This window comes from Cololabis saira, chromosome 18 (genome assembly GCF_033807715.1).
Source record: "Cololabis saira isolate AMF1-May2022 chromosome 18, fColSai1.1, whole genome shotgun sequence".
In the NCBI taxonomy this organism is placed as follows: Eukaryota; Metazoa; Chordata; class Actinopteri; order Beloniformes; family Belonidae; genus Cololabis; species Cololabis saira.
Window position 1 is genome coordinate 6,224,735 of NC_084604.1, and position 27,761 is coordinate 6,252,495.

The window sequence follows — 27,761 nt, forward strand, 5'->3', positions numbered from 1 at the left end:
TTGTACTTCACCATTAATCTCGACAATTCAACTTTTTTCTCGACATTTCGACTTTTTTCTTGAAGTGCATAATGAAAAAAGAATCTTCCTCCTCTAAAATATTATTTGTATTTCCCCCCTGCCTGGCCCTAATACTCTTCCGTACAACCAGGTTGATTTAGGTGTCCCTTATCTATTTCCCAGTGACCCTGCTCGCTGCGGAAGAAGCGGGAACGTGGTGTTGTTGTACTCTCGATCCTCCGAGCCCGCGCTGCTGCCGCGGCGGCGCGCTCGCTTCCCGCGGCCGCGCGCCTGTGTGCCTGTGCGCGCCGCCGCGCCAGCAGCGATGTTGTGAATGAGGCAGCGGTGACGTCAGCGGCCGAATGTCAACAATGTAGCGGGGAGTAGGCGGAGCGGGCGGTCCAGTCGAGTGGAACAAACAGCGGAGACGGAGCAGCAGCAGCACCCGCACGTGCACGCGCAAGCACGGACACAACAACACCACCGCACAATCCCAGACGTCTGTTTTTGTTACTGTTTCTGACTAAAGTCCTTATTCCAAGAGAGAGAGAGGGAAAAGAGAGGGCGAGCGGCGACCGGAGACTCTGCAGCCGCGAGGCGTTGAGGAAACGACAAAGCGAGTCATCATGTGAGAGAACTTGTGTGTGAAACGGACAAAAGGGCTGGAATACGAGCAGAATAGAAAGTAAAAGGTGAGTCCTGCTGCATGTTCCTTGGACTGTTTCATTCTTGTGTCATTATTCCTGCCAGGGGTCCCGCTTTGCTCTCAATCTCAGTCCATTGTTGATGCTGAGCTGCTGCTGCTGCGATCGCGTTTGCAAAGTTGCATAAGTGCGGGTTCAAGCTGGAGCCGCCGGAGCCTTCCCTTTGTCGACTTAAATGGATAAATGTCAATTTTAGAAAAAAAAAAGAAGAAGAGGAATAAAAACCGCATGCACGAAATCTCGAAAGCTTGGCGTGCGGTGCGAATATTGACGGGTGTAATGTGTAAAGGGTGTGAACGCGGGTTCAGGAGTGAAACTCCGCACCACATCCTGTTATGCTTTGACTCAGTATATACCGTTTGCGATCCCTTTTTTTTTTTTTTTTTCTGTTTTCAAAAAGTAAAGTGCGTTAGTGATCCCAGGGGAGAATCAGGGCAATTGCCAGCGCGAAAATGCTCAACAAACAGCACTGTCTGTCTTGCAGCGTCATTAAACGCCTCCCTCGCTCATTAAATGTTGCACATTCACGCACTACAGCCCTTGTTATTAATATCAGCATACATTATTATTGGCCCTATCTGTGCGACGGAATTCCTGCTTGTACCTCTTTCAAATCTGCAGCAGAAAGAAAGAAAGAAAGAAAGCAGCCGCTGCAAAAAAACAATGAGGAGGGGAAAAAAGAAAAGACAGGACAGTCCGGGGCAGATTTGCTGTGTAAGGACGAGCCCTGTATGTGCAGCGCAACAAAGCCGTGATCTAAGCACGTATATAGAAATACAAACGATCATTAACTATTTATGGGGCTGATTGGAGTCGGAATCCACGGCCACGATCAGGGGGGGGTGAAAAAGGGGGAGAAATCACTCCCGAAGGGTGAGTGTCGGAGTGCTGAGCGAGGTCCTGCTTTGTCATGTGAGTGGATGCTGCAGTGGCTTAGTCACTGATGTTGGGGGCAAAATGCGCTGTTATCCACCATAAGCTCCCACGAGCCCGTGGAAATACGTGCTTTGCATGGAATTTTTAGAACAGAAAGGTCATCAAGTGATTCTGGATGGAGAGTTTCTGCAGCGCATCTTGATGCATTATTATTATTATCAATGAGATCTGTTCGATTTTATATTACGCGCGTCTATTGCGTTTTTGGACAAAGTGTCGACCTCAAATGACATCGCTTTGCTTTGTTCACTTTGTCCTAAAATGACAAGAAGACGCCCACGTTTCTTGTTTTGGTTGTACAATATCCCCTTGCAAGGAAGAATAATAATAATGACTTAAAGGGTAAACTGGATTAACAATCGTTTGGTTCTCCACGTGCTCCATGCTCGGCGTCTCCATGCCCGGAATCACCGGAGTAGAGAGAGGGAGAGATAGAGGGGTGATGCTGCCATGATGGAGTGATACAGCACTCTGAGGAGCAGTGACATCCACGGCATCCCAGCCTCTTTGTCTGGAAATGCTGATGCAAGGCAAAGCGGAGAGGGGATCGCAGCATCACCCCCTCCTCCCCCCTCCCCATCCCTCACACTGCTATCATCATGTGTCGCATTATTACTGCTCTCATCCCGCGCATCGGCTCCACACCGTGTTATCCCCCTGGACCGGTGCTGGTGGAGGAGAGAAATAAGTTGCAGGTGTGAGAAGAAAAAAAAGAAGAAGTACCTTTGCAATCACAATTTTTTTTAAAAGCAGCTGACGCGCTTACATTTTTCCCCCCTGAAGGCTGATTTATGGTTCCGCGTTACACCGACGCAGAGCCTACGGCGTACGGTACGCGGCGAAGCACACCGTACGGTGTGCGTCGCCGCGTACTTTACGCCGTAGGCTACGCCGTCGATTTAACGCGGAACCATAAATCATGCTTGACACCGCGCTGCGCTCACAAACACGTGCATGGCGGCTCATGCGCAGTTTTACGCACCGAGCCCTTTGTTCTGTACAGTAGCCCTGATGCCTTTCTCTGCACATGCACAGCAATGAATCTCCTGGTTATTGTGAGGAAAGGTGGGGACCAGGGAGGGGGGGTCATCACCGTGGAACCTCAGTCAGGATTAAATGTCATCTCAACCAGACTCAGACAATTCACAGTTCCTTTGTCGCCCCTTTTCCTTTGTAACAGACCTGAGGAGCGGTGTGATGATATTTCAGCATCAGCATAGACCCTGATTCATGGATGGGGAATGCGACCTGTGATTTTCGACAAATACATGTTTTTTTAGGGCTGGGTATCGATTCAAATGTCAAAAATCGATTCCGATTCTTAAGATTCAGAATCGATTTTCAGGATTTGAGTCGATTCGATTCAATCCAATATTAATTTGGGTTATTTAAAATGATTTTTTGAGCTGTTGCCTGAAGTATATGACTGTAAAATAACTAGTGAAATATTAATTTCACAATAATTAATTAATTGTGAAATAACAGGCCTTTCAATATCCATTTAAAGTGCAAAAAAAGAAAGAAATTGCAACAGCTCATGCAATAAATCATTTTAGCTTGTCTAATTTATTCTGTCACCACACACACATATTGCCATGAAGCACCTGCATTTTTCAGAAGTGTCATGACAAACTGTGCGTCCGAGAACAGGGAAGTTCACCGGGCGAAAATGTAAGGATGAAAAAGAAATTGATCTTTAGACTTAAGAATCGATTTTTAGGAATTAATATGAGAATAGATTCAGAATGTTTTTGTCATAGCGTCAACATCTGGCGGAGAGCCTGGACCAGAGAGCACATCCATAAACTCCACATCCATAAAAGAACACAATAATATGTGATTATGAGAACATTATTGACATTACAGTACATTAACAAACAAGAGAAGAAACATCTCCAATTGCTTGTTTGTTTTTAATTAAACTCTCACAACTGACACATTTTGGCAAAAAACATTGCCTAAATCTTTAATCTGACTCTAAAGCCCGAATAATCCCGGAGTACGGAGTAACACAATAATATTGCTTGTTGCAGGGCTGTTGCATCAGCGTTTGTGAAGGCCTCTGTCATCTAGGACTGTCTTTAATGTCGGAGCTGAAGCTTCAAAGCTGAATGACTGATGCTGGCTGCTTTCTGAGGAGCTTTCTGCAGAGAAAAGAGTTAAAGCAGTCTGGGTTGTTTGGGCTTCAACTTGGGTGGGATTCCTCCTCAGAGCAGATCACACAAGGATGATCACCTCCAGGTGTAAATCCAACCTTGAATTAAATATTTTCCCCTTAGATTAAACAACCATAATCGGAAAAGTACAAAATACAGGACTGTCTCAGAAAATTAGAATATTGTGATAAAGTTCTTTATTTTCTGTAATGCAATTAAAAAAACAAAAAATGTCATACATTCTGGATTCATTACAAATCAACTGAAATATTGCAAGCCTTTTATTATTTTAATATTGCTGATTATGGTTTACAGTTTAAGATTAAGATTCCTAGAATATTCAAATTTTTTGAGATAGGATATTTGAGTTTTCTTAAGCTGTAAACCATGATCAGCAATATTAAAATAATAAAAGGCTTGCAATATTTCAGTTGATTTGTAATGAATCCAGAATGTATGACATTTTTGCATTACAGAAAATAAAGGACTTTATCACAATATTCTAATTTTTCTGAGACAGTCCTGTATTTGTAGAGCATAATTCAACACAAGGTAATTCAAAGTGCTTTACATCCAACATTAAAAGCGGCAAGACACAATTAAAACAGTAAATAACAAATAAAATGAAATAAAATGATAAGAAAAGAGGTAAAATAATAAAAAGCACAAGTTGTTTTTGTAATTGCATTACAGAAAATCACAATATTCTAATTTTCTGAGACAGTCCTGTATATATACATTTGAAGACGATTTACTTTCATCAAATGAAATAACTGAATCCAGAAACACTTAACTGTGTCCGTACCGTGACATCACAGGACATTTATTTGAACAGATGCATGTTCATCCGTCTTCAAACCTGTACGTGTTTAAATATCTGGCTTTGTCTTGGAATTTTGGAATAGTTCCTCCTTTTTTTTTTTTCCCCCCCTTTGCATGTCCAGATAAAGGAAGCCAGACCCCACTCGGGTCCGTTAACGCATGAATAACGAGTCTGGATGGACTGGCTGTCGTTATGTAAGCTGCTCTTGGCTGGAGCTGGGCTTGGGAACATCTTTCAGTCTCTGTTTTAAGGTTCTTAGAGTAACGAGTCCCCCAGGGCCCCCGGGCCACAGCTACGATCCCACACAAGCAACAGGGACCCCGGCCGTGACTCTGCTGACCCTCCGCTGCTCCTTCAGCCTGTAACCTCCAGGGTTTTACCTGATCTCCATGCTAATGGAGGAGGAAGCTGCCTGGGAACAGATGAACCTGAGCATTCATCGCTTAATGAGTCATGAAATTGAAGCTGGAATAGGATGTGATGATGAAGCGTGATCTTTCATACATTTTATTTCGAGGCAATCTATGCAAGTTGCATCATATTTTTAATAAAAGAAGAAGCAGAAGCGTAGTTTTTGAAAGGGAAAACATAAATAATTTGCTGGAAAAATTCAGAATTCCTCTGCAGTTGCAGCTTTTGGTTGCATCACTGAGGATACTGAAAACTGCACCAGCTCAAGTTCAACATCAAAAGTAAGTGCCGTGGCCTGGAACCCCCCCCTTACCCCCTCACACACACACACACACACAAAAAAACAACATGTTCCCATAGCGCTCCCACGTCAACACAAAGGCATGTCTGACTGGGCTTCATGCAGCGTGAGGCGTAGATGGAGCACAACTCTCAGATCCTCCACTTCACACCAAGAGCTATTGTGTCCCCTCTCCCTCTCTCTCCCTCTCTCTCTCTCCACTGCAATCCCTTCTTCTCTCCGTCATGTCGTGGATGTTTCATTCTTCTCCCTCCTCTGTTCTCGGCAGCGACGTGCACTCGCGTTATCACTCCGTGTGTGAAATCAGATTGCATTATCCGGCAGCTCCCATCAGTGTGCAGCTGCAGAATGGTTGCCCCGTCTGCTCGCTGCTGCAGCTCCGGCTCGCGCCAACAAGCTGTCAGATGGAAACCACCAGACCAAACCAACAGATTGCTTTGTTTAGGTTTGTGTTCCCCCCCCCCCCCCCCCCCCTATTTCATGATGCGTGTATCGCACCATTGAGACACGTAAATCATCCCGATAGTTGCGTCAAACCTTTTTTGATGAGTAGAGGCGCGTCCCGCTGCCTCAAGCGAAGACGTTGGTCTAGACTCACTGGAAATGCTGTTGTAACTTATCATGTAGTCCGCAATACATTCATGGACATATTTATTTAATTAAATGATTCACATCTGATCCTGATTTATCTGAGAAGGAGGGTTTAAAGTTACTGAAGGGTAGGTGAGAAGCCAAGAGTGACAATCACAGTTGAAACACTGTAAGAGGCTGTTTTTATTGGATTATAGTAGTAGTACTTTATTGGTATGGGACTGGGATGCTGTAATGTTTCTCTAACGTTGTGGCCCCCAAAGTGGCTCGGTTCAGAGCCAATGCTCAGCTGAACGTGGCTCTGAACGTGGGGCTGGAAACTCTCAGAGAAAAGGCTGAAGAGTTTTATACATCCACTGTAGTAGCCCATGCTGAAGACTGGACTCTGAATCTGAGCGGCAAAAACACAACTACTTTCATCCCATTGTGTCAGAAAGTACAAGTTGTTCTCTAGTGCATTTTTAAAATCCAGATTTCATAAGTTTTACTTGAAATTGCAGGTTAAATGAGTTTAATAATGATAAATCAGCGAAAAGACAATTCCAGGTTATTTAAATTGAGTTGTCTCCTTTCAACAAATCCATGTAAATCTGACATAGAACGGATCCATCTCAGACTCAGAGGTGTCTTCAGTATTCACATTCATTACTCAGGTATAGATACTAGAGTTTAAAAATACTCCTGTAGAAGTTGAAGTATCTACTCAAGTTTTTTTACTCAAGTAAAAGTATAAAAGTACTGGTTTCAAAACTACTTAAAGTATAAAAGTAAAAGTAATGTAAGGGGGAAAAAAGGCATTAAGGACAAAAGCCATTGAAAATGAATGCATCTTAGTATAATGCAAATATATTAAAGAACCATATATGTGTACTATTGAGCATTAACGTGTGTTTCAGAGAGCAGGAGATATGATGACTAGTTGCCTATAAGTATTGTAATGGTGCAAAAAGTCAAACTTCAGAGGCATGTTATCATTTATCCTAACCTTTATTGGAATGTACATCCAAGTTTAGTTGCAGGAATCTGAGGGAACGGATGTAAGAACAAAACTGGACAAGAACATCTGAAACAACCACAACCAAATTCACTCTATCCGGATGGAGCAATTTAACTGGATAGTTTTTATTAAAGGCTGAAATGAAATAGAGTAACGAGGCTGTTTTTAAAATGTAAGGAATAAAAAGTACAGATAATTGCGTGAAAATGTAAGGAGTAAAAGTAAAAAGTCGTCTGAAAAATAATTACTCCAGTGAAGTATAGATAACCAAAATTTCTACTTAAGTAAGGTAACGAAGTATTTGTACTTCGTTACTTGACACGTCTGCTCAGACTCAACATGTCGCCCACAGTGTTTACTCTTCCATATCCTTATCTGTAAGATCTAAGCATTTGTATTTAGGTTTAGTTGACATGAAATAATAAATAATAAGAGTAAATGAGGTGATATTCAGCTCTATTGAAATTTGACATTTGAATAGGTGCAGTTGAGAGGACATAACATTTGGGTTAGTTTTAGTTTCAGATCTACAGAGAGGAAAAAAACGGTAACTTTTTTAGCCTCTCAAAACCATTGCGACAATAATTATGCCCTAAAACGAGAAAAGATTGGATTTTGTGTGGCTATTTTCTTTTCTTTTTTTACACAGCCAAGACATTCAGCATGATGGATGTGTGTCTTTTTGAACTGTCGCTGAATGACCTTTTCCTCTATCAAAGACAGAGTGAAGGCAGTAAAGTAAAGGTGGAACATCATCAATGATAAGATTAATCAAAAAGGATAGATAGTGGGAAATACAGTCAAAATGGAAACTGCCACAGAAACAACAGAAGACCGTCATTTCCAGATGATCACGGGCTCACACACAACTGTACCCAGAGCAGAATGAAGAGATAAAAAGATCATTGTATCTGTTTTAGACCAGTTAGCTAGCACAAATACTTCAATCTTGAAGAAAAACTTCTACAAAAGAGTTGTAAATATTAAATCCATCTGTGTTTACAAAAGTAACCACACAAGTTCAGGTTGACGGGCTGGCGTTTCCTTCCTGTCAGTTTGCTAAACGGCAAACTGAAGTTTTACCTTGAATACTTTGATGCTCTTCTGTAGAAATGCAAAACCTCTGGGGATGAGAAAGTGAAGAGGATTAAACGGCTGCAGGATCTACTGTAGCGAGACTGTAGCGAGAAATCGTTAGATTGCATGATTGACACAAGCGTTCGTCTGTTCTAATGTGTAATATATATATATATCTAAAATATATCTGTTCTAATGTGTAATATATATCTAAAATATATCTGTTCTAATGTGTAATATATATCTAAAATATATCTGTTCTAATGTGTAATATATATCTAAAATATATCTGTTCTAATGTGTAATATATATCTAAAAAATATCGGTTCTAATGTGTAATATATATATATATCTAAAATATATCTGTTCTAATGTGTAATATATATCTAAAAAATATCTGTTCTAATGTGTAATATATATCTAAAAAATATTTGTCCTAATGTGTAATATATATCTAAAATATATTTGTTCTAATGTGTAATATATATCTAAAAAATATTTGTCCTAATGTGTAATATATATCTAAAATATATTTGTTCTAATGTGTAATATATATCTAAAATATATTTGTTCTAATGTGTAATATATATCTAATATAGATCTGTTCTAATAAGGAAAAATGTTATTAAACTGTTACTCTATGCATGAATATGGAAATATTGACATATATTACAACATTTACAATGACCCATAATTCAAGCCGTAAAAGAAAATTATTATTTGTATAAATATTTTTTATAAAAACTCAAATGAAAGTAAATGAAGTAATTTACTTCTGCTTTTCAAATTAGAATTCAACGATGATCTTAATGAATTCTTCTTAACCAATCCAGATTTTTGTTTTTGCATCTTAAATTCATGACAGAATCTATGTTTCAAAATGTGACTTCTATTTTTTTTTTTTTTTAAATAACTTGATCTTTATTTGAAATTGAGCGTTGAATTTTCCTTAATTTTCTACGATTTCAATATTCAGCACAATCTTCTGGACATGTCTCTGACCTCCATGTTTGACATTTATCTCATTCATCACCGTTAGTTCAACAATATGAAAACTGGTTAACTTTATTCCAGGCTGAAGGAATAATTTGGCATTTCAAGTTTTGTACTCTTTTGCATGATTATGGAAATCAAGGTGATACATTTTATACATGTGTTAGCTACAGAAACATCAAACAAAATTGATCAGAATTCTAAATCGATTCCTGATTTTTTATTTAACTGCATTTTCTTTACTTAAAGATGAAAAAACAAACATCGTCTATGCTCCAACAGCTATAAATAAATAATGATATAAAAAAGAAAATGCAAAAATTGAAAGCCTTTTTATTTAAAGGTTTACTTTAATAAGCATGTATCTGATATTTTCTCCTTTTACCAGTTTTCGCCACTATGACTTAAATTAGGAATTTTATTTTATTCTGTCTGACTTTTTTTTTCAAGTTTTCCTTTTGAATTTCCTAACTTTAGATTCATTATTCTGACTTTCAATTCAGTTTCAAAATAATCCAATTAAACTAAGAATTTTTCTAATTATATATATTTATATTTGCATCAGAAATAAAACATTATAGTCCTGAAGTTGTAAATATCCTGCAGATCCTAATGAAACATCTGACAAAGACTTTGCCCAGATTTCTCATTCACTCGTCAGAAGTCTTTCATTTGACCTCTAATTCCGGCATTTCTCTTTATTCCGCCCTGGTTGTGTTTTTTTCTCCGTCCTCGTGGCCTGCAGGAGTTTCTGTCTCAGCTGTGAGGTGGCAGCTGCATCACACGCACTCATCTGTGATCACGCACATGCTCCACATCCAACGCTGGATAAAACATACTCACTTACGCATTATATTGAAATAATACTTTAGATGATTGTTTTGCATGCTTTTGAATTGTTTTGGTTTATATGAGCCCCCCCATCCCCAAGTGTGTCTTTTCTGGATTGTACCCTCTGGTAAAAGAGCAGCCAATTGGCGCTTTTCCACTAGTACCTACTCGTCTCCACTCCACTCGCCTTGCCCTCGTTTCTTTTCAATACCCAGATCAGAAGTAGGAGGTTGGAGCGACGCTGCTGTGACGTATTTGATTGTGTGATCTAAACAGAGAAGACAACAACACTAAAGATGTAGAACCTGGAGGAGATGATAGATGTGCTGCTGGGTCTGTGGCTTGTGTTCCATATCAAGTTAAAAAATGAGAGTGAGAGAAGATTCAAGCTGAAAAGTCAGCTGGAGCCGTGAGCAGCTATGAAGAGACAGAGCTCCTGGTAGATCTGGTCGTTCCTTATCTCCGTCTAGATCTCTTTTTAATTGTCTCCTCAGCACCAGGTTTATGAACATCTGACCCTCAGAGTTGGATCATGAAACAGACTTCTGCTGCCATTGCTGGTCGAATAAAATGAACAAGAATCCGTCAGAGTCTCTTTCTCTGATTTCCTCCTCCTGACTCAGACGTCTGACTCCAACCCCCCGACCAATCGGTGGCCTGCATTGTGATGATGTCAGATACAGCCGACTCAGCCGTTTAGAACCTCGGCAGAATAGTTACAGAAAAAGTAACTACTCTGCACGTTAGACCCCTGGTGGAAAAAACTGAGGCGAATGGAGTCGGGCTGAGTAGGTACTAGTGGAAAAGCGCCAAACGAGAGCCATCGAGGGCTTTCACTCAGTGGATATCAAGCTCAGTACCAGTAGAGAACCGTTATCACGGCATCGGGGGAGGCTAATGTCTTCATTTCATGGTGTATTTCTCAGGGTTTCTCCGGTTATCCATGGTGAGCATGGTTGTGTGCACGGCCCCCGGAGTTCACTCCCGCTGCAACCATAGCAATGACATGCCAACCCTGTCAAATTAGAGCAGTGGAGCGTGAAAACGAAGCGGTGTGAAGAGTGTCTCTGTGGTTGAGCCTGGTCTGAGTCCTCTGGGAAACAGGGAAGCACAGTAGAAGGAGTGTCATTCTAAGTCCTTGGCAGCTTGGTCATGAATTTTCACTAAATTAGGGCTGCTGTCCAGAGCATTAAAGAGATACGACACTGCTTAACCTGATTAACATGCAACATCTCTATAGTCAGCTCTCTGAGTCGTTGGGATGCTCTGTGGTTCATCTGTGGAGGGAAAATCTAAAGTGCTACATCTATTGATCGAACATCTACCTCTAATGTCTCTTCTGCGGGTTATATTTCTATTTCTCACCTAAAAATTCCTGAGAAAAATTCCTCAACTTGAGGTGTTTTCCTTTAAATTCATTACATTATTTTTGCAGATCAAAAGATTGATATATAACCAAAAAAGTGGCTTTATAAAGTCATTTATTGATTTTTTTTTTAACAGACTTTAACAGATGCAGTCCTAGCCATTTACATCCACTTGGCAAGAACATTTGCCAGCCTATCGGGCGCAGATGTGCTCATGTGCACTGCAAAAACTCAAAATCTTAACAAGAATATTTGTCTTATTTCTAGTTAAAATGTCTCATTTTTAGTCAAAAAATCTCCTTACACTTAAAATAAGACTCATCACTGGAAAAAACAACAATTTTCACCTGTTTAAGTAGATTTTCACTTAAAATAAGTAGAAAAATTTGCCAGTGGAACAAGATTTTTTTGCTTGTTGTCACAGTTTCACAGTGTAGGATAGGTTTTTTTTTACTGTTTTACCCACTCCCCTGTTTTTCCAGATCCTGCCACCCTAATCAGCCAGAGATCCACTCATTCCCTTCACCTGTGCTTCCCTGGCCCAGCTCCACACCTGGTTTCCCTCATCAGTTTCCCCTTCTTAAACCTGCCCATTCCCTCATACCTGTTGCCAGATTGTCGTGTGCTTTTGCTCCGCTTTCCAGCCTTCCTGATTTCTGTCCTGTTCCTGCCTGCCTGCCTGTAACCCTGCATGACTCCCGGTATGACTCTCGGTTTTTGATTTTTGCCTGTCCCCTTGGACTTGTTTGCCTGATCTGCCTGTCTGCCCGGTTTTGACCCCTGCCTGCCTTGGACCCGAATAAAGCCTCTTGGACTCTGATTCTGCCTGGTGTTGTGCATGTGGGTTCTCTGTCCTGTCTGAGCCGTGACACTTGTAATGAGAAGATAAATCTTGTCCCACTGGCAGATTTTTCTACTTATTTCAAGTGAAAATTTACTTGAAACAGGTGAAAATTTTCAAATCACAAGTTATTTTTCTGGTAATTAGTCTTTTTTTAAGTGTAATGAGATGATTTTTTGACTAAAAATGAAACATTTTAACTAGAAACCGTTAATTTCCACCTACAACAAGCCCACCGCACAAACACAGATTTCATAATAAAGGCAAGGCAAGGCAAATTTATTTGTATTGCACAATTCAACAAGGTAATTCCAAGTGCTTTACATCAACATTAAAAGCGGCAAGACACAATTAAACAGTAAATAACAAATACAATGAAATAAAACGATAAGAAAAGAGGTAAAATAATAAAAAGCACAAGTTGTTAAAAAGTAAGGGCAGTAGAGTACAGCAAGTACATCTCATTCTTACAATGGCAAACGTACAAAGACTGGGTCAAATACAGGATTACAAAAGTAATCTGTGCCGATTCATGCGGTGAATCAAACCAATTTGACAATTCTACGTCACAATGCCTGCATTCAGGGCTTATCCATCACTAGTGTAAAGGCAACTCGCAAACAGAAAATGTAAAGTTAGAGATTAAAAACTAGATTAAGCGATTCAAAAACATATATGCCTGTAATTAATGAATCGCAATTAAGGCGCTAATTTGACACCCCTAAGATCACTTCCACCTGGACATCTGTTGCAGAGATGTGTGCATTACGACGCTGGGTTAGTTCCCCGGCTCAGGAATGAGCTTCAGCGCTGCATTCTTCTAACGACACTGATGAGATATTTAATGGAAAACAGATTTGAACTTCTATTATTGTGTCAAAAGTGTAGATATATATCACGGCTTTTAATATAATATTCCAACACAGCTGCTAACTACAGGTGTTCCTCAAGAGAGAAGCCCAAATCCTAACCTTTTAATGACGTTGAAACATTATTTATTAATGAATGTGATGGGGATCAATTCTTCTCTGCTTCATTGAAGCTGAAGTTTTCCACATTTCAGGCTTTATTTAAAAAGATAAATGCCACTCACGTGAACCAGCGTGGACATCGTATCCACTGTAAATTTTAGAAATACTGTATGTAAGTCTTTAAAAGAGACAGTAAGAAGGTCTGTAGTTGGAATCCCAGCTGGCTCCTGCTGGTGAGAGTTTCATCTTTTCCTTGTGTGAGTGGGGAGGTAAAAGAAACCAACAAAAACACACATTCTGTTTGTGAAAGCTCCTGTTTAGAGTTGAATATGTCCTCTGACCCTACAAAAGAAGTGTTGCCGTACAGAGAATAGGACGGGGAAACATCTGTATTTTGGATATTATGATATAATTTGCTTGTTCTAAGGTCATGAATACACAAGAACTCATGAAATATGAAGTTTTATGCCTGAAGATGAGAGTGGTGCAGCTCTTACGGTGTAGAGTCCTGTTCATGTCAAGCCAATGCACGCCGTTGCTATGTGACTGACCTGCTCGGCACAGTCATTCACATATTAATTCATTCATATACCGCTTGCAGCTCTTCTGCCATTTAAAAAAACAAAAACAAACACACATCATCCACTGTGTCTCCTGTCTTCCCTCGGTTTTTCTGTTGTTTAGGTAGACACCCTGATTGCCAGCTAAGTTCATTAACCTTAATTTAAAGCTCTTGTGTAAATTTTGCTCAGATCATTCAATAATTTGAAGGAATTGGCATTTTATGAATTTTAAATGTAGATTCAATTGGAATGGATATAAATAGGCTGTAACAAATTGTGTTAATCTGGAATATAACTGGAGTCGGACCGTATTCAAATACCGGTAGTTTCTTTTCTGTGTAATGTTCCTTCAGATGACTTTTGTTGTGAATTCAACTCACTCCTCAAAACAAACGGCACCGAGCACAGACCTGGACACGTCCATCTCTCAGCACCGGGGAGTCTGAGCTCTGAGTGTAGGAGGGACGCCAACACCACTGGCCCCCGTCATCACGGTGTGGACCAGCTGCTGAATTGGAACAATATGTCAAACCATCAGTGAATGTCATTTTTCTTGGCCTTTTACGGTGCTCATGTTGAGTTTTGTTTAGTAAAGGTCGGTCGGTGTATAAAAATGGTTTTGTTCTGCATAATAGAGAAGTTTCGACATTTCAGAGGCTGAAACTGGTTATATAATTTTTTGCTCTCAATGTCCCACGCCTTCATCTGTCCATCTATTAACTTCTGCTTGTCTGGATTTGGGTAACGGAGTCAGTAGCCTAAAGCTGGGCATACACTGTGCGATATTTTAAATGGTTTGATTCAGCTCCATCTCACACTGCACGACTAGATCCCTGAGTTCAAAGGTTCACAGCCCACGATTTATGTTCTCACACTGTACGACCCGATGCTCTGATGCTCCGTCTGCTCACACTATACGATCATAATCCTCACGTCGGAGTTCTGTTACTGAAACTGCAATGTCAAAAAGAAGTGGAAGAGGAGGAACCCCGAAGTGGGAGACACCAAAGGTGCTCAGCAAAAACAAACGTGCTGCCTTAAACCTGAATTATGGTTCCACTTTAAATCGACGGCGTAACCGTACGGTGTGGGTCGCCGCGTACCCTACGCCGTAGGCTCTGCGTTGGTGTAACGTGGAACCATAAATCAGCCTCTAGCAATTTGTGCCATTCTGTGTGGCGATAAATGAAAAAAGATTACACAACACCGTGATTGGACAAGGAATTGGCTGGGCAGACGTGGGAAATGCGGTCTTTTTTTTCTGCTATTAAAACATGATTTGTAATGTGAATTTGCAACACTTTAAACTACAAATAATAGTTTTTGACGTGATATCAGAGATTGTGCATTCTCTCTGTGAAAGGATGAGTCCAATCGGGTCGTAGCTGCTTCAACTGTGATTCCTTCACGAGGAGCGACCAGGATTTCAAACACGCTTGATTTTCTTGCGAGCACACGATTTATGATCGGGAGCTCGTCGTGAGGTGTTAATATCTCGTCGTTACCCCACGTACACTGCACGAGGCACGACCAACGATTGGGTCGAAATCCAGCCCGATCCAAAAAATAGTCGCACGACTGGAAAATCAGTTCAAAACGTGCCGATAATCGCACAGTGTCTGCCCGGCTTAAAGGAGAGTCCAGCAACCCGACACAGGAAAATGCCATGACCAGGCTTATACACAGGACACAGATGCAGGGTATCAGAGTCTTTAATAGTAATTCCAAGGCAGAGAAAAAAGCAGGCTATGAAACATTATCTATAAGGTGCTTCTTCACCAAGAAGCAGGGTTAATCAATACCAAAAAATCAAAATCACTCCACACGGAGGAAACAAAAGGCTGTGCAAACATTAACTAGAAAAGTCACCTAAGATATAAAACTTACAACCAAAAATCTCTCACTTGGAGGAAACCGATAAGAACTATGGCAATGACTGTGATCCAAAACTGTGAAGACGGCTGGGGTGAACGTACATGAACCAAGACGAACACACTGGCACAACACCAGGGGAGACGCAGACGATTTGAACACATGAGGGTAATGAGGAGCAGGTGAACACAATCGGGAATCAAGGAAGACAATCAGACCGGTGACACATGAGGAGGGGCAAGTGACCTGAAACAAGAGGAGAAATACTGACAAGCCAAAAAAGACTCAAGACAAGGCAACCCCACCACGTGATTGTGACAGAAAATCATTAGTTCACTTCTATTCTCCTTGTTTTGGACACTACCCAAAATCCACGACCATGAGAGAGGGTAGGAACAAAGGTTAACCAATAAACAGCCTGGAAAAAATCTACTGTAGCTTCTGGCAATGCTGATCAAACTTGACTCTGTTTGAATAGGGACTGAATCCCAGACTGGGTCCCCCACATCAAGGCCCATGCTTTTAGCTGCCACCCAAAACGTCCCACCCCAGCCTGTGTGGGCCCTCCTTCAGGTGGTAAAGCCATTCTTAGCCTGTCTGGAGCGTGAAGGCCCGGCCAGCCAGATCCAGGCTGGGGTCCTGTCACCATAAATCCAGAGGAGATATTCTATGCATAGGTATTTTTAACCCACATAAACTTAAAGGGGACCTATTATGAAAAACAGGTTTTCTCTTGCTTTAACATATATAAAGTGGTCTCCCCTCAGCCTGCCGACTCAGAGAAGGAGGAAAGCAACCAAATTCTGCAGTGTCTGTACAGCCGCCCGGATGAGCCGTCCAGTGTCATGTGGATCTATGAGCCGTTCAGATTCTGCTCCCTTTCGTTACGTAACCAAAATGCAAACCACACCCACAACTATAAAACCGTGTAACTGCATGTGAGCGTCCGACTATCGTGTCGCACTGCGTGACATCAGATGCTCTCTGTCCATCTCCCTCCAGCAGCTGCCACTTTATTGAGGTTTTTGTAGTGAAATGAGGAGGAATCATAGAGGTAACTTCTCATTTCAACTAACTGGATCAGCCGTTCCTCATCCGTGACCGTTTCCTACAGCACTTTCAACCGGCTTTCAACGCGAGCGACAGGAAGAAAATAGAAGCAGGGCGTCCGACAAATGTTCAGCTCAAAACGGCACGTCGCGTCGTGCTGCGTCGCTGCGGCCAGTTAGGACAGTCCGATAGAAAATAAAGCAATGGAATTGATTTTGTCGCTGACGCTCGCTCGCATCGCATGACACGGTGTAAAGGCTGATTTATGGTTCCGCGTTACACCAACGCAGAGCCTACGCCGTAGGGTCTGCATCGATTTAACACAGAACCATAATTCAGGCTTAACTCCGCCGGCCCCGCCCACTCAGAATCCCTCATAGATAATGAGGTTAGAGAATGGGAAGATAAAGACATGGCTCAGAGGCTGAATTTCTAATTTATATAGAAAAAACAATCAAAAGCTTGTTTTAAGACGTTCAAGGCCTGTTTAAAATAGACATCAAATGCCATAATAGGTCTCCTTTAATAGACTTACTTGGTAAGGATGCCCCCAGGACCACTGCAGGAGACCCCACCATGAAAAGGTGGGGATTTGAGGAGAGGGGACTTAATGTTGAAGGATAGAAATGGTCAAAAGTTCTTGGAGTTGATGTGAGTTTGTGTGTTATTTTTGTTTTTTTGGGGGGGGTGAAAACTGCTTTTGTTTTATTCAGAATGTTGTTCCTGTAAACTGTAAACATTACATTCGTATAGGTAATTAGAATTATTATTATTACTTTAGAAGCTAAAGTAATACAGTAAATTAGCAAAAACCAGACAAAACAAAACAAGACATTGGAACAGTTTGAAGCTTTTAAGTTGTACGAACTTAAGTAGGATAAACTTAGTTCAGTTGATTTTACCCACTGAAGCAGTCGTGTGTGTATATATATATATATATATATATATATATATATATATATATATATATATATATATAGCGTGTTTATATGATGACGATGAGTCATAAACCGTTTAACTCTAAACCTGCCTGCTCTTTTATCAGTCAGAAAGTTTTGTCCTGTTTCAGCCAAACTCGTCAAACATCCTCTTCACATGTGACAGCAGAGTTTATTATTTGTTGATTTGTGTTTCTAAATATAAAGGTGTCAGATTGAGCGTCTTTTTCTCTGCTCATGCACAGCGGGAGAGGCTCTGCTGAGCGTTGTATTCTTCCATGTGGAACCCTTTTGTTCTGCACGCTGACATCACAGAACAAACAATGAAACAGTAAAAAGCTTGTCAGTGCAATCATGACTGCTTTCTTCCTCTTCCTGAGCTGTTGGTGTACAATTGGATAAATATGTCAGTTTACTGATGGTGTGATAAAATACCACACTGAAATAGAGTTTTGAACCAAGTCACGGGAGTCTACCTGTATAAATATTGACTGAAAGTGAGTTGTAGTCTGGAGGGGGGGGTTATAATTTGGTCTCTATGATATGTTGTGTGGCCAAAGTTATGTTTTATTACTGTGGCATTACTACTGAGGAGCTGAACCAAGCTGGTTCTGGTCTCACTGGAGGGCTGCATGTTTCCTGCCGGGTTTAGTTTTGTTTCTGTCCTGCAAGTTGATGGGGGGAAAAGTACGACGGAGTATTAGGGCCAAACTAAGACAAAAAAATTACGAGAATAAAGTCGTAATATTACAAGAATAAAGTCGTAATATTTTGAGAATAAAGTCGTAATATATTATAAATATATAAATATAACTTCGTAAGATGCTCAATATTCCTCATTTTAACACAGGTAGAAGAAGCTCTTCCTGTTAGATTACCACTTTATTTTCATAATATTACGACTTTATTCTCGTAATGTTACAACTTTATTCTCGGAATTTTACTACTTCTCATAATATTACGACTTTATTCTCATAATATTACGACTTTATTCTCATAATATTACGACTTTATTCTAAGACAATCAGCAGAATCCTTTTCTCTGCAGTGAGATCATTGTTGCGGGAGAGGGAGGGGGAGGGGGGGAGGAGGACCCCAGTGGCCGGGCCTTGTCCGTCTGCCAGCACTGCTCAGCGATGGGCCTGAACTCGGAGGAATCAGCAGCTGCACCATTCCTAACTTCATGGGTTTATTTGTGCAACTTGTGCAAAACTAAACACTCCCGCTGAGTGTATGAGGCTTGTTAACACCGAGGTCTGACATTAGCAGGTGATGTTTGGAGTAGAAAGTATTAAGCAAGCTTTTCTTAATGCCAGATGATTTAGGGCGCTCAGCGATTTGAACCTCTTTCTGAATTTCCCATGTAGGGATGATGAGTGGACCTGACGCTCAACTCAGGACTATGTTTCCATGCATCAATAACCCTTTTCTAACCGGAATATTAGCAATAACCCGGTTACGCCCGGCCATGTAAACACCAATAACCCCTTTGAATAACCGGAATTTGCTCGTATTCCGGTTTTTAAAAACCCGAATATCAAAAGGAACATGAATTTGTTTTCTGCGCATGTTCTTTTCGCAACGAATCGTGGTCTTTTGAGTCCAGGAAGTTCTTATAAACACGGAGAAACACAAGACCAGGAGGAGACTAATCACTTCATAAATGTAATGAAGGATATGAACATTTCTGCATTTGTAGACGGTAGAAAGTACCGGGATAGAAGATTTACAAGAAGGAGAGAGAAAAGTTGCGCGAAGTGGTGGGTCAGTACCAGCACCAAAGCGCAAAAGAAGGCGACTTCTACTGGGCTGTTCATTATCCACCGTGCTGCTGTTATTGTTGTTGTTTTGGATTTGGATACAGGAAGAAGAAGCAGAAATGACGGGAATTGTGTCATGATGTTCTCCGTGCGTCGCTGGTTTGATCCAAATATCCCAAATGATTAATCACCATGTAAACAGGGATAACCCTGTTTGCTCACGCATGGAAACCGATTATTCCCAATGTTTCAGTAACCGGAATATTGACCTTAACCCCAATTTTGACTGCCTGGAAACGTAGTCACTGTTCTCCATTTCCGTTCCCCTCGTCAACCACTTGCAACGTCTCCTTTCACGAATTCATGATCGTCACTGTTTGGGGCAGTCGTTTTGAAACAGATTTCTTGCAGGGAAGAATACCTTTTTACTTATTCTGTGAGCTCAAACATCAGAGCCAACAATGGTTCATGTTTTCATCGTCATGACAGCGTCACGGTTTTGAACCTGACCTGACTTTTACACACAAGACTCTGCTGCTCCGACCGCAACCGCAATTTAAATTGACTCCTTTTCTTTGAAGATAGTATGAATTCTCTTGTTTTTTTTCCACCCAAAAAATGATGAGGAAAGGTGAAGCTTGTAGCTTGCTCTGTAATCTTGTCATACTTTCCATAACACTGTAAAGCCATTGTAGCTGTGAAGTTTAACAGTGTACCTACAAAGACATCTTAAGGCGTGCAAAAAGCACAAGGTTACTGGTGGGTTTTCCGTTTGTTTCGTAGTTATCACGTGTTTCCAGAGTGACCAGGTCATGTTTTCAGGCAGCTCGCTGGATGCGTGGATGTCTCTGGAAAAGATTAGGCCTTGGCAGCTGTGCATGTTGAAAACCACGGGGTTCGGTAATGCTTTAATGCTGCCATCACACCAGTTTTAAGATGAATTTGTCACGTTATGTAGAGCTTGTTAAAGGTTAGTCAGAACAAGCCCTGGTCCGTGTGGTTATGTCAGCTAACGCTGAAGTTACTGGTCCAGAGAGATGTCTTTGTCCTGGACGCAGTGAAATTCATCCTGGTTCCTCCAGTCGTTTCATGGTGAAAATGATGTTGATTACGTTTAATGATTTATTGTACCGTGGAAAGAGAAATATGGACATCCTTTATCATTTTTCCTTTTTGAATTTGTTATATGCATTTGCTGACAAAGTTGATTCAGCCTTTAATAGTTTTTGAGCTAAAAGATAATTTAATTACGTGAAAGAAATAGAAATTCAAATAAATGTTGTAATGTATGAAAGAGTATTAGGGCCAGGCAGTAGAAAAAATATTTGAGAGGGGACGATTTTTTTTTATTGTGCACTTCCAGAAAAAAGTTGAAATTTCGAGAAAAAAGTTGAAATGTTGAGATTAATGTTGAAGTACAATTTCAAGAATAAAGTCGACATTTCGTCGATAAAGTCGAAATTTCGAGAAAAAAGTTGAAATGTTGAGATTAATGTTGAAGTACAATTTCAAGAATAAAGTCGAAATTTCGAGAATAAAGTTGAAATACAATTTCGTGAATAAAGTCTAAATTGTACTTCAACATTAATCTCGAGATTTCAACTTTTTTCTCGACATTTCGACTTTTTTCTCGAAGTTCATAATGAAAAAAAAATCTTCCCCCTCTAAAATATTTTTTTTTTTATCCTGCCTGGCCCTAATACTCTTCCATATATAATCACACTTTCATACCATCCCCTCTTTTCTGACTTTTTTAAAACTTGTATCACATTGAGATGAATTTCAGACTCAATCAGAAATGCGTTTTATACTTTTTTTTTTTAAATATATGTATACTTTAAGAATAATTCAGGGGGAACATCTTCCCAGAAACAGAGTGAACAGTTGTTTATGAAGCAGCAAAGTGTCAAACAACAAAACATGTTGAAGTGCGGTTTGATGAAGAAGTGCAGCTGTAAATGACGGGGGGACGGTTGGGGAGGGGGGGCATCCTGTGAGACCAGCACAGGTGGTTAGGAGGAGCTGGTGTAGCGGTGGGAGGGGATGGGGAGGCTGTGGGCGTGGACGAGCTGTAATGAGCCCACTTCCTGCACCAGAGCAGCACCAGCGCTGCTCTGTAAAGCCGTAAGCTTACAACAAGATCAGAAGGATTTGCTACCGGTGGCTTTTTACCATTTCACAGCGGGCGGCCATGGGCTGCAGATCCCGTCTGAGCGGCGTGTGCGTCAGCCCACTCTGGCTGCTATACCCCTTGTTTTTCCTCTTCTTCTAATCATCGCAGAGAAAAGACAGGAAAAACAGGGAAATGAATTATACAGCGAGATGGATGTGGTGGAGGAAAAGGCATAAAACTCGGAGCATGACGTTTACCCCGGTGGGTTTTCCATTCGCTGCACACAGATGAAATGGAAAACATGGAAATCTATATGCTGGGTTTAATCCATGTAAAAAAGGTCCTTCCTGTTGGGGAGTAATATTTATGTATTTCAGTCAAACAGGTTCCTGATGGATTCACCTTGTAACTTTTTTAAGTGAGCGCAACTCTCAAAGCCAAAGGAACGAAGTTTGTTCCCACCAGACATGTTTGAAGCTCATGTCCGCCATGCCAGCCAGAGTTCTGGTCTCTCTGTGCATCCGGTATATAAATAAATATATCAATTCAACATATAGGTTCAACAAATTAATAAAGGTTCCACCAGCACATTGTGCTTTCTCTTCAACTTTTAGGGGACATCATTTGATTAGACTTCAGAAAACAATGAGATGTAACACATCTGCATCTTTTCCCAAAGTGCTGAAGTCACTGGGTGTGACCCATATGTGCCTTCACGCATGCTAGAAGTGTGCAAATAGGTTCATAAATAATATTAATAATAGTACTAATACTAACAATACTACTACTACTAGTACTAATAATATGAATACTTTTATTATTAATAATAATAACAATAATTAAAGCTGCAAGCAGCGATGAACGGGCCCTCGGGCGTGCAATTTTCACCAATTATGGTCAAGGACTCAAAACCATGTCCGATGGCACCATCCACGACTCTCTATGTCAAACCATTCAAAAGTTATGGCAGAAAATAGGAACTATCAAATATCGACCAATCAGAAGAAGGGGCGGGGCTAATTTGCACCAATTAAGGTGAAGGAGTCTAAACCGAGTCCGATGACACCACCCACGAGTCTTTATGTCAAACTATTCAAAAGCTATGGCAGAAAGTAGGAGCTATCAAATATGTACCAATCAGATGAAGGGTGGGCGCGCTTCTTGGCGTCTATCGTCGCCACGGAAACGCTTTTGACTGAGAAAAGTAATGTGCATCGTTGCAGGATGGAGACACACATTTTGATGTATAACACACCTGGGTGCACGTTACAGTTCGGGCCGCATTAACGGCCGAAGAAATGGCATAAATTGCGCCAAAATTACATGATTAATTCAAAATGGCCAATTTCCTGTTTGGTTTCGGCCATGGCGCCAAGAGACTTTTCTTTAAGTTATGGCATGATACAGCTGTGTACTGATTTTCGTGCATGTACGTCAAACCGTATTGTGGGGCTTGAGGCACAAAGTTTTCTAGGGGGCGCTGTTGAGCCATTAGGCCACGCCCATTAATGCAAACCATTAAATATCAAATTTTTTGCCAGGCCTGGCTTGCGTGCAAAATTTGGTGACTTTTGGGGCACGTTTAGGGGGGCAAAAAGGCCCTCATTTCGTCGGAAAAATAAAAACGAGTCCTACACAAAAGGGCCTTCGCACTGTCAGTGCTCGGGCCCTAATAATAATAATAATAATACGTACATGATCCAGCCAATGCTTACACTGACACCCAAATGTAATTGTGTTGTTTTGACAATATACTTTAGGCTGAAGGTCAATTAGGTGAATTAATTGCATGATAAAAACGTTGGTGTTAGTTCCTGGTTAGTGGTGAGAAGGTGCTCCAGTGGAAGCGGAGGATATGACAGAGCAGGTTCATGGGGGTGAAATGACGGATGTTCACATCTTATAGCCTCGCGTTTTTCATTCTTGTAAGACTTTATCAGGGAACCCATCTCATCTCAGAGATGGGTTCCCTGCTGTCAGGCACTTGTCAGCGTTACTTGCTGATTATCTGCACTGAGCTTTTTTATTTTACTGTCTTAGTTTGCATCTGCTCTATGTTTTGTCTTGTTCCATGATAAAGTCATTTCTAAAGTAAAAGTCCTTCACAGAGGCGGTGACCTAATCACTTGGGTATCATAACGGTCCACTGATGGTTGTGGTGTCATCAGCTACTCCAGGTTAAGAGTGGTTTAAGCCAGTATTACAAGTTCTGTTTATATGTTCACAATGTTCAGAAATATATCCAAATATTTTTTATTTATCTTATTTATCAGTATCTTTTTTAGTCGTCTTTTTGAATGTAAATGTGTGGACGCCTTAAAACAAAATAATTGATAAAGAAAACTATTAACTGAATGCTGCTAAAGTCATTAAACTGGGTAATAAGTCTTTTTTTTTTACATTTTATTTGACATTATTCTGTGCTGAATATCTTTAAGATCTAATACTATTCTCTCACATATTAATTGCTAAGATCTTTTAAGTTTGCTGATAATAAAAGTAGCTTTCAGTTGCAGTTTCAATAGTTTAAGACGTTTTCTGGCTAAGTTTATTTACAATGTGAGCAAATATTTGATAAAACAATATATTTTATATTTTACATGAATGTATAATCCCTTATGAGCTTTAGTTATATTGATCTATTGGGAGTTTCTGCTGTCTAATACTAGGGCGGTTAACCTGAGAGGTAAAAGTGGGAGCCTCCACTTTTATCGTTCACTGCCAATAAAATGTCAGCTCTAGGAAGCATCGTTGCAGACGTCTAAAGTCCTGTAAGGGCTTTCCTACAAAAGGCAAAGAGGAAGATAAGCAGAGGAAACAAAGGGAAGAGAGGGAAAGTGGTGAGAGTGGAGATCAGTGGTGGCTGCATGAAAGGCCGGGGCAGCCGGCCATTTAGATGGATTACAGTAGCCCAGCGCGCCTTTCATCTCACTCTGGGATTCTGTCTGCAGGGAAAGGAAGCAAATTGCTTCTCATCGTGCTTAGCAAGTGCTGCTTAGTGTGAGTGTGATGGCCGGGACCGTAAGAGCGTTGTGGCGTGTTTTCATCAGCAGGATTTGGCGAGAACGTTGGGGGGCAACTATTGCAGAAACATTTTCAAAAGCCCGTTTTCACATTCAATTCAATTCAATTTTATTTGTCTCTTGGCGCTTTCCAGAGACCCAGAACATGACCCCCGAGCAATTATTACATAAACAATGGCAGGTAAAAACTCCCCTAGTGGGAGAAAAGCCTTAAGCCAAATAGTGGCAAGAAAAACTCCCCTTTAGGAGGAAAGAAACCTGGACCAGGACCTGGATCATAAGGGGGGAAGGCCAGACTGGTGGGGGGTCGAGGACATCAGCAGCACACAGCAGACATCCACGTAGGCAGGTGGAGCAGCACCGGGATGACCAGAGCTCCGGCCTGCAAACATGCACAAAAGAGAAAAAAAGGGGGTGAGCACAAGAAACTACAGGAACGATGGACAAAAATGATAGCTACGAGATACTTATAATAAATAAAAATGGAAAAGGAGAAGAGAGGAAGGGAAGAGGAGAGGAGAAGAAGGGTGAGAGGCACCGCCCAGCGGATCATGTCGGTGCCCCCCTGCAGCATAAGCCTATAGCAGCATATCTACCAACAAGCTATATTTGAGACTAACTATTATAGTCTTGTTCTATAGCTGCAACTATGACTACTGACTCTAACACACTAGAGTTTACACTACCTAGAGATTTACCAACACCAGCTAGAGGTTTACTAAACACTAACTATAGGCTTTACTAAACAGAAAGGTTTTAAGTTTAGTTTTAAAGGTGGAGGTGGTGTCAGCCCCCTTAACCCAGATTGGAAGTTGGTTCCATAGTAGTGGTGCCTGATAGCAGAACGCCCGCCCTCCAAATCTACATTTGGATACTCTAGGAACTACGAGTAAACCTGCACTCCGAGAACGGAGAGCTCTGCCAGGAACATAAGGCACTATCAGGTCTTGCAAATAATGCGGAGCTAAGCCGTTTTGGGCTTTATACGCAAATTTTAAATTGGATTCAAAATTTTACGGGGAGCCAATGGAGCGACGCTAACACTGGAGAGACGTGGTCTCTCCTGCTGATTCCTATCAGCACTCACGCTGCTGCATTTTGGATCAGCTGGAGCCTAGTTTCAAGGTGATTGATTATCAGCTGACGACTTTGAGTGCAACAGGTGTCAAACAGGCCGCATGTTGTGCATGTGATGCGTGTCTTTGTCACGTTCAGCAGAGACAGCTCGGACGTGTCGGGAGGTTAGACGAAGACAGTGTGAGGCAGATCATCATTCAACAGGAAGCTCGCTTCATGTGAAACATGCCTCATGCTTTCTTTTAAATAACTGAGAATAAAAGGTTTCCTGGTGATACTTACTGTTTTATACAAATCTGTAACTGATGAGCAGAATAATGACTCGTGGCCATCGAAGGCCGACTTGCAGATCTTTGTAGAAAGTAAGTAGGTGCTCTGAAAATAATATTAAAATAGGAGCTAAATGGTGGGATGTGCAGTGATGAAGTTAAAATAATTAACTGATAAAAACTTTGAAAAGTCAGTTAAAAGCGAGTTAAACAAAAGAGCAAAGAACGTGTGCATTGTCGTCTGCTGCATTTGAGGGTTTACCTGAAAATCCATCAACAACTTCAGAAACTCTCCCTTGAAACATTTTCTTATAATCTAACAAGCCATTTTAACTTCTGGAACGATCTTTTACACCTCTTTGTGCTGGTATTTGGAAAGAAATCGTCGCTCCTCACCGTGAGTCAGGTGATTTCAGGAACAAGAACATTTACTGCTCCGTGTTTGCTGATTATCTTTCTTTGGCAGATTTACCTTAATGCCGAGGGAAACTTTTTGTAATCTTTGTTCATTTCTTTGCATCTACGTATGGAGCAGAACTGTGACAGAACGGGACATCTACGCCACAGCTGGAACCGCAGCTGTGGCGACGCTCTGTTTGATAGGAATCTTCCTGCCCTGTTGATGCTGCACATGTTTGCGTAGCTTTGTGTGAGAGAGGATGAGTAATTGTGGATGATAGGAGGGTCTGTGTTCATGCTGCAGGGACGCCCTCCTCGCGCTCCGCCAACCTGCCAATCATCTCGTCGACCTCGCATCTTTGTGACTGATAGTGATGTGTCCTTATGCCGCTCGTGGATAAATGATCACTAATCAACCCCAGAAGATGAAGGACAACTCTGTAAGTAGAACTAACACTGCACATCCAGCACACCTTTTTGTTGTTACAGGCCGACAGACGATGTTGTTTTCTGTTGGCAGGAAGGTTATTTGTTCCTGTTGTGGTTAGCCTGCGTGAAGCCGAGGCAAACATTCGTCACACTGACAAACACAAACAAAAGCTACAACGTAATATTACCCCTTTAATATATAGAATATCCTTCCAACAGCAAGAAAAGGTGGTTTATTTTATTTATTCTTGTTGTTCAGGCAGAACTGTTGGTGTCAAGAAGCGAACGTCTTTAATCAAATCACGTCATCCGGTGGCTTTAGAAGACTGCCAATCTACTGTACAAATGTTGGCTTTATCTACTCAAACTACAAGAGAAAAACCACACTGTCTGAGAAATACATGCTTGACAATGTGCGCATTTCCATTTTTAACTTAATGTTGCAAAGGAAATAAAGCTTCCTTGCCTGACTTCCTTTGCAGGTGCGAGAGTAGTGGCAATAGTAGACTTAATATTCGATGATAAGTCATCCAACTTTCCCTCCTGTGCTTGTGCGAGTGCTGTAATCAGGTCTTATAAAAACGGAACAAAAGCAAAAGCACGCCTCCGGACGCCGAACAAACAAGGAAAACCTACTTTGACCCTCTCTGCATTGAAAATGTTGAAATCAGATATTCCATTGAATATGTGCTCGTTAAAGGGGAAACTATAAATCTGAAGCGGCACGTTGCTCACAGATGTCTCCATGGAAGCTCACACGTGCTTGGCGTCACAATGTGAAGTCAAAACTTTCTTGGTTTTTCTTAAAGAAAACACAAGGTCCTGATCCGTGGTGGAGCTGGTCATGTCACGGACACAGTTTGTGACGGGTGTTAGAGGTTAATCCTTCTGTAGGAGTGTAAAGCCACGTGGAGCAGTGGCATCTGTGCGTCCCCCCCCTGGGACCTGCTCAACGTGGATGCTTTTACTTTTCACTTTTGGCGGTTTATGGCACGCTGCTGGAGGCCTGCGTCCTTCCTGCACTTCCTGCTGCAGATTTGTCAAAAAGTCCAATCAAAACTGGATAAAACCGCAAGTGATTCATTGATTCGATGGGTTTTTTTGACACAAAGTTCTCTTCGTGAAGCCTACCGAGCCTCATGTTACTCCTGAAGGTCAGACCCGAACATTGCAAGGCACAGTCTTGAATGAGATCTTTAACAATCTCATTAACAGTCCCTCGTCCTTATCAAGTCTTGATATTAGTATGCTGATGTAGACTCTCAGTAT

General features: G+C 41.2%; 1 protein-coding gene across 2 annotated transcripts in view; it reads left to right on the top strand.

Annotated features, from left to right (window-relative positions):
- Nucleotides 1-427: 427 nt before the first annotated feature.
- bach2b (BTB and CNC homology 1, basic leucine zipper transcription factor 2b) overlaps nucleotides 428-27,761 on the top strand; it is a 145,528-nt gene continuing 118,194 nt past the window's right edge. Inside the window, exons 1-2 of one of the 2 annotated variants that reach the window (XM_061746747.1) lie at nucleotides 428-692; nucleotides 26,368-26,503. In XM_061746747.1, coding sequence (XP_061602731.1) covers nucleotides 26,465-26,503 — 39 coding nt within the window. In that variant the 5' untranslated portion in view covers nucleotides 428-692; nucleotides 26,368-26,464. The remainder of the gene's footprint in view (nucleotides 693-26,367; nucleotides 26,504-27,761) is intronic. The other variant, XM_061746748.1, reaches the window with a different exon arrangement.